The sequence below is a fragment of the Sander lucioperca genome, chromosome 17, assembly GCF_008315115.2.
Source record: "Sander lucioperca isolate FBNREF2018 chromosome 17, SLUC_FBN_1.2, whole genome shotgun sequence".
In the NCBI taxonomy this organism is placed as follows: domain Eukaryota; kingdom Metazoa; phylum Chordata; class Actinopteri; order Perciformes; family Percidae; genus Sander; species Sander lucioperca.
This window is the reverse complement of record NC_050189.1, coordinates 12,414,686-12,422,794: the sequence shown is the minus strand read 5'-3', so window position 1 is coordinate 12,422,794 and position 8,109 is coordinate 12,414,686. Positions and strand designations below refer to the sequence as shown.

The window sequence follows — 8,109 nt, the reverse complement described above, 5'->3', positions numbered from 1 at the left end:
TTAATAGCAATATAAATCTAAAATAATTTAAATTCAATGCCATTAGTCTTTTTGTGGTCCAGTTCCTTTTTACCGCTAATATTTTTTTCATTTATCATGTTTATCCTATCTGTATTTACTATTTAAGTTCCTTCTCATTCTCCCACCGCTCTCCCTGCAACTTCTCCAGCTGTGATATCTGTGTGTCCCTGGAGAGTCCTTTCTTCTGTTGCATCAATACTAAATGTAGTTGTATAATAAATAAATACAACTAAATAAATCACATCTTCCTGTTCTTCCTCATTTTTGGACTGACTGCTACAAGCTCATCCATTTCTCCAGTTCCAAGTTGAGTTTCATAATCATGGTGCATGTTATCTGTGTACAAACGGGAGGGAAACTGTTGAATTGAAAGTTTACTGTATGTATGCAGCATTGCCTTTTATACAGGAAAGTGACTTTAAAAAGACACAGTACAAGCAAAGGCCATGTCCTTTTTTTATAGAACCTACTCATTCATTATTTTATTCAAATGTTAGTTACTGACTACTTACTTAGAATTAAGTAAATCCAATTTCCAACGTACAGCCTATATGTATTTGTTTCCAAAGAAGAAAGAAAACTGCAGAAATACAGGATGGCAGGGAGCAAACAGACAAGACCACGATGATACCAACAGCAAAACAAGACGGGCCATGAATGCATCCTCTGACTGTTTTCTTTTCTGTACTAGAGTGTTAGTCTGCTTTTTGTCAAAGAAGTCAATGCCAAGATGTCACTCAGGTAAGGCCGGTTACACACTGGATGCGCCGCGCGAGCGTGGCGTTTCTGTTGCGTCTCAGAAGCGTGGCCGCTGCGTGGATTTTTCTGTGTCCTACACACCAGAAGCGTGTGTGACGTGGCGCTGCTCCTGCTGCTAGGTACAGGGAGGGCTGATCTCGGGACATAGCGCCGACACATTCAAAGTCTGAAAAATGGGTAAGTGGGCTGTCTGTTTATAACAACTTTGTGTAGCTGGACCGTCACTCAGAACACACACTTATTGTAGCCTATTCTACCCTTTATAGGCGTGTTCCACGTATGGGGAGAGAGTTGTTAAACTTAAAATAAATATATAGCCTACTGATTTGATTAAAGTAAGACAACGTCGGCAGTATTGACTGCAAAATATGTTACAGAATATTTCGTTCTGTATGACAGGTGCTATATTTGAAAATCTTTTCTCTGAAATTTTCTACATTGATGTCAAAACCTCGAGACTTTCAAACATCAAGATGTCATTTATTAATATGCTTTCGTGTCTAAATGACATATAGGCTAAACATATTTTCCTATTCTATTTTGCATGGAAACGCTTCCAACACGCTCGCGTCTCGCGTGAAAATAGGCGTCGGTTCTATTTCTAGCAGGCACGCGTCTCAGGCGCGGCTCGAGACGCGCGTCTCACGCAGGCAGTGTGTAAGCTCTAACCTGTTAACATGGAAGCTGAAATATAAACGGACACACCACGTGGCTGAAACGCTCGCGAGACGCTTCCAGTGTGTAACCGGCCTAAAACCGAAACAGGTGAAGAACACAAACCATGTATGTATTTGTAGATTACAGTATCTTCATTATAGAAGTTGTTTTAGCAAAAGACAAAGATAATTATTGTTTACCACATTTCATCTATTCTTAATATCTTGCTATTCTCAAACGGAACAGTAAGAGGTTTGCGTTACCTCTACTTTGTGTTTGCGTCAAGTTTTATGGCTCAACATTTCCCCCCTCAGTGCACAGTACTGTACTCCAACTCATCTCCTCCATGGTTAAACTAATGTAGCAACCACTGAGTTTTAAAATTAGATGAAAGAATATATAAAATAACTTTTCAGTGACACCAGTCATCGACACTCCCGCAACAGGTACAACAGATACATATGCCTTATATTTATACGATTGATCAGGTAAGAATCAGTAATATTGAAAGAAGTAGAGAAGTCTACAGTAAACCCACAATAATTATTTTGTATGAACCCAAAAAGATTTTCAGTGAGTGTAGTATATTCCATTGTGCAATCTTTATTATGTTTATGTATGTATCCCCCAGGTCACTGAGAGCAGAGATGTCTGACTGGGACACAGTTACAGTTACTCTGCTTTAAGTCCGTAATATTTTGACTTAAATGTTATATGGATGTATAGTGTGTGGACTTTATTTTAAATGTTATAATTTTGATGACATTAGTGTGGAGTGTTGTGTATTCTCATAATAAAGTATAAAATATCCATAACTGTTTATAAAATGATTGATTTTGAAATAAGTGCAGCTGTATGATTGTTCAAAGTATTTCAAAAAAATGGACAGATGTGGTTCTAAGCTCTCTCGCAGCATCAGCGTCTATTTTTATGAGCCTGACAGTTAAACCACATCTTTCTAGCTTCCCTTTCTGTCCCTCACATCTGAAGTGGTTGTTTATAAGAACAGAACTGCTGTGGTCAAGTACTGAAGCAGCTTGTAAAAATGTCACATATACGTATTAAATCATTAATATAATTAGAATACACAAGCTACTGACTTGTATTATGGCACGTAAAAAACCTTTGCTGCGTGTCACCTCTTCTCGCTCCCCCTTTCCTGTCTATCTGCATTCTGCACTATCTGATAAAAATAAAATGAAGCCCCAAAGATTTAGTTTGGTCTGAAACAATTACAATATATAATTTAAACCGCTTAACATCCTACAATCACAGTACTGTAACTGTTAATGGGGTACTCCAGCGATTTAGTATTGATCGTCCTTAAAGAGACAGATGGTCCAAGTCAGTACAATAGAGGCCAAGATATCCTGATTTTTAATCCCAAGCATGTGTCCTGCTTCAAAAATGTTGCAGCCTACAGTTGTTATTGTTTTGTCTTTAGTTTAGTATGCTCCACTGTGTATTTTATTTCTTTTCTTATTATGCTAATTTTGCAATACCTTGTCCCCAGACTGAACCCTGTGGCTTAGTACATCTCCAGATGCGCACTTATCTTACGAAACCAGAAGTTGTGGTTTGAACGTACTGCGCTGACTTTAGGCCGAAAGATTAATAAGCAGCAGCGGTCCACATTTCTTTGAGACCGCACACTAGGTGTTGTTAGACATCTCAAATGCCATATCTGAGAATAGCTTTAACTTGTCAGGGTTAAAAGGTGAAGCCAACTGTATAAAATGTGGTGGTTTAAGTCTCTTGGTCAGACTCTGAACCACTGTCCAGGGGGTACAGAGGGTTGTGGCTAGAAGAGATACAGCTCTGGCATTTAGCCATGAAAAACAACAACAGCGCCAAACCGACTAGTTAAGATTAGGAAAAAGATTGTGGTTTGGATTAAAACACTCCCGAGGAACAAACAAACACGCATTTCCTGGGTGAAAGTATTAAATTATAATATTGTATTCGATTTTTACAGTCTATGGTTTGACCTCACTAAAGCTCTTGTGGCCAAATGAGAGAAAATCCCTGCAGCCAGATTCCACACATTGTAATATGTACAGAAGGAAAATGTAAAAACACTTTACAGCAATACTCCGCTTCCACCATGTGTTATGGCCGGAAGAGGGTTTTTGATAACAGGGATTTAAGAGCAGATATTAAAACATGGCCACTCTAGGTTCAGCAGTAGCTTACTTTTGTGTCAGCTGCATCCATTGGCCACACAGGAAGGGGAGGTTCTCACCTACATTACTTGTCAGCTGTTTTCAGTCTGATGTTCAGACAGTCAGCAGGAAGACAACATGGAGGTCACAGCTCTCTGCATCAGACTGTGTGAGTACTGAGTCCACCTTCATGTGACACTTGGCGACGAAAAAAGTTTAAAGGCTGTAAAAAGTTATTTATTTATTACTTAAAGAGTTCATATTACATTGATATAATGAATAATTGTTATACATACATACAGACATTGAAATCCCAAATATAAACATCTCTATCTGATACTCTTTTTCATCCCTACAGTGATGAATGTGTTGATGCTGCTGATTGCACAAGTTAACCTTAATTATTCTCAGGAAAGTGGTAAGTACCAGTCAGTCAATTTATACTGACACAAAAATATGTGCGTTTTAATGTATTATAACATGGCCCTCTTAATTTCCAAGCAAAAGTTTATTAATTCAACTGTATTATTGTAACTCATTTTTTTATGCGAAGGGTGAGAATATCTGGCAAATATCATATCATCAGAGTATTTCGAGTTAATATAATCCATTCTCTGTATCTCCGTCTTAGAAGCTGTGATTGTTCCAACCAAACTGCAGCTCTTTGAATACAGCTCCATCTCTATTAACTGTGAGGGTTTTAACACCACGACTGGGTGGACTGTCATGAGAATGATCAAGGAAACGGGAAAGGTCAGCGAGTGTGTCAGTACCTGGGTGACAATACCAGCATCCGTCTGCGCCATCAAACCCGTTTATTCAACAGACAGTGGGGAGTACTGGTGTGAGACTGGAGAAGAGAGAAGCAACACTGTCAACATCACTATCACCGGTAATGGACATATTTATTCACAAAAAGTATTTATTGATAACCCATTATCCCCAAAATACGTATATTTAATTTTGTAAAATAAAAGATGCAGAAAAGCTGAACTAAACGTTTGTGAAAATAAATTCCATTGCCATTTTATGTTGCGGAAGATTATCAGCAATAACTTATGAGTACATAGTTTGTAGTAAATAACAATAGCTGTATTGTATTATATTGTATTGTATTTACTAAAAGTAAAGGGGCCTAAACAACCAAAACACGTTACTATTGTCCTTTAAACCTCCAAACAAACAAACATTGAAATTAAAATAATAAAACATGCAGTAGAAATTTAACATAAACCTATGATTTGTGTACGTAAATGACATGACTTATTCTTGGCTAAATCCAGGTTTGTTTCTTTACTTACTGTAGCTCTTTTGTTACTGTAAAGCAACTTCTAATAGTGTGTTTGAAATACTTTATTAAAACTTTTTACACAGTGTATTCCTGTGCTTATACATCCACACTGCACCTTAACTTTGTTGCTGTTTAATGACTAATTGTCAGTTTGTGGATAGACCAGTTCTATTAAAACTGATACATTTATTTAGTTATTTAATCCTGTTTTTTTAGCTGAGGGTGTGATCCTGGAAAGTCCTGCTCTCCCTGTGATGGAGGGAGACGCTGTGACTCTTCGCTGTAGAAGCCACATGTCCTCCTCAGCCCTCATAGCGGAGTTCTATAAAGATGACCTCCCCATCGGCACCAGCTCCACAGGAGAGATGACCATCTGTGCTGTTTCTAAATCTAATGAAGGACTTTACAGGTGCAGCATCTCTGAGTTTGGAGAGTCACCGCAGAGCTGGCTGGCTGTCAGAGGTGAGAAATAACAGGGTTTCAAAACTCATCAGTTAGTTGTGCCCAGAGTTAAATCCAAGTGTGCTGAAATGGGTTTTAGCCATTATGCTGCCCACTAATGGGATCTGCTCCCCTTGGAACTAAGACATGACACAACTGTAGCCGTTTTAAAAACTAAGTTAGCGTCATTGTGTAGTTTATGGGTATTTTATGTGTTTGGTCTTAAAATTCTCTGCACCATTATAAAATGGCATACTTGTATTGATGTCATTGCATCCTTCTGTGTTGCTGTTTTGCATGTGAAACACTTTAAATGGTCTCTGTGTATGATGATAGTATTAATAATAATACATTAATTTGTATAGCACCTTTAAAAACAATAGATCACAAAGTGCTTTTACACAGAAAACAAAATCACATACCCATATGTACACATCATTTTAATAGTGAAAAAGGAAAGATGGGGCAGCTTTAAAGGACAGAAAAAAACGATAAAATTAACAAAATGACATTAACAGGTGATACGGAAAAAAGACAATGACGATAAAAACATGACATCACATAAAAGCAAGTCTATAAAAGTGTGTTTTAAGAAGTGATTTAAAAGAAGTCACTGATTCAACAAGCATCTCTATACGGTGCTATATAAATGAATTTGCATCACCTTATGTACCCTATCAAGCACATAATGCATTGAAACACCTGTTTTCTGTCTTTGCAGCACTTCACAGAGAGACTCATCCCCCCTTAGACTGCTCCTGTCATATTTACCTCATCTTAAGGACAGTTTTCACCATTTTAATGGTGGCTCTGCTGCTGCTGCTGGTAGGACTGCTGCACTCTGGGAAACTCAGAGTCACACAAAACCAACTGATTCCCTCTAACTGTAAATGTGAAGGTAACTGCCAGACGGAACAAACGAAGAGTAAATGACAGAGAATACTGTGTAAAGAGTTTAATGAATGACTTTGGTCAATAAGATAAAGTATTTCATGTACCATCATACTTCAATCTCTCCATCCTATGTGGGGAGATTAGAAGAGTACAATTAAGAAACAAGTCATCTTATGTGCTTTTTATGCGGTTTGTTGTTGCACAGTTTAGCTGCAAACATTTTAGTACAGCTTTGAGAAACACAAACAAATGTAGCAGCCTTCATTAGATGGACTAGAAAAGGTTTCACAGTTCTGTTACCACTTGGTGTGGTTATTATCAGACTGTCCAAACCAGAAAACGTTCAGTAACCACAGATAAACGCTTGACTATTTTCAAAAGGCCTGCTTTATATCTTATTTTATGTTTAATTTTAGACATTACTGATGCTGGTGATAATTTAAGCTTCTTAGACACAAACCACACAAAAGAAAGAAAGCTTGTAGAAAGCTGTTCTCATGAACCATTTATACATATAGCTACAAAATGTAAGCTCCGCATAGGGGGAAGGTCGGGTGGATGTTTGGTCGGGTGGACGTTGGGCCCAATGGTTAGCATTGTGGCCTCACAGCAAGAAGGTTCTGGGTTCAAATCCTGGTCGTTCCGACCCTTTCTGTGTGGATTTTGTATGTTCTCCCCATGTTTGGGTGGGTTTCCTCTGGGTGCTCCGGTTTCCCCCACCATCAAAAAACATGTACTAGGTTCTCCAGTCAGTGCCCTTGATAAAGGCACTGGCACAGATCTGGAGTTGGTCCCCGGGCACTGTAAATGGCTGCCCACTGCTCCCTTGAGGGATGGGTTAAATGCAGAGAAATGAATTTTGCTACATGTATGTGTATGTGACAATAAAGTACAGTACAAGTAATAAAACACAGGGCTTTAAGGCATGGAAATGGCGTTCATGTCCCGGAAGACGTTAATGGTAAAACAAATAAAAAAGTTCACCCAGGAAACAAGTGTTCCTGTGTCGGGAGTACTACTTAAGAGGACTGTTTTTTAAACCAAAGCACAATCTTTTTTCTAATCTTAGCTCCACATAGGGGGAAGGTCGGGTGGATGTTTGGGTAATAAAAAACAGGGCTTTAAGGCGGGGAAGTGGTGTTTATATCCCGGAAGACATTAAGGGGAAAACACAAAACGTTCACCCAGGAAACGAGTGTTCCTGTTCCGTTTTTTAAACCAAAGCACAATCTTTTTTCTAATCTTAACTAGTCGTTTTGGTGCCTAAACATAACTGTTTTTGCTACATGACAGTCACCTTTTATCGACTAAACTTAACTGCAACAGTTCACGTTGCTCCGTACCAGGTTTAAAATCGTTCTTTTCTCGGCTAAATTTAATTCTAAAGACTAAGCTAAACTAAACTGTCATGTGACCAGTCACTTTAATTTCATATAATATCATACAAATTGTTGTGCAAAAGTTTTCGTACAATATCATGAGTTAGGGTTCAGTTTTGTTTTTCAAGACGTCTCCCACTCATACATGACCCTCACTGGTCCTTTGGTCTATGGTGGCTGGTTCAACTATAAATATTAAAGTTTCTTTCAATACATTAGCTTTCTCTATTTGCCTCTTTGTGTATCACAGACATACAGTATTTGTCCTAGCTGTGTCTATGGAAGGTAAAAGTCAATAAATAAGAGTAAGACTTGTGTATACATTTCTGCCTGTCTTTAATTTTCAGTTTGCTGTGTTTGTATTCCTGCCAATCTATCAAATTGTATGAATTGTGGGCATTTAGCTGGGATGCCTTTTTCCTCTGGTAACATTTTCATCACAGCTCAGCAGAGTCCAGCAAACACCATCATCCTCCAGGATGAATTGATTCATTTTGCAAAATTT

General features: G+C 38.2%; 1 protein-coding gene across 1 annotated transcript; it reads left to right on the top strand.

The window, feature by feature from the left end:
* The first annotated feature begins 3,737 nt into the window (after positions 1-3,737).
* Positions 3,738-6,782, top strand: LOC116052139 (low affinity immunoglobulin gamma Fc region receptor II-a-like). The gene is made up of 5 exons (XM_031302668.1): positions 3,738-3,768; positions 3,958-4,017; positions 4,231-4,491; positions 5,107-5,352; positions 6,053-6,782. Exons 1-5 carry the CDS (start codon positions 3,738-3,740, stop codon positions 6,262-6,264), a joined length of 810 nt encoding a protein of 269 aa, XP_031158528.1. The 3' UTR covers positions 6,265-6,782.
* The last annotated feature ends 1,327 nt before the right edge of the window (positions 6,783-8,109 follow it).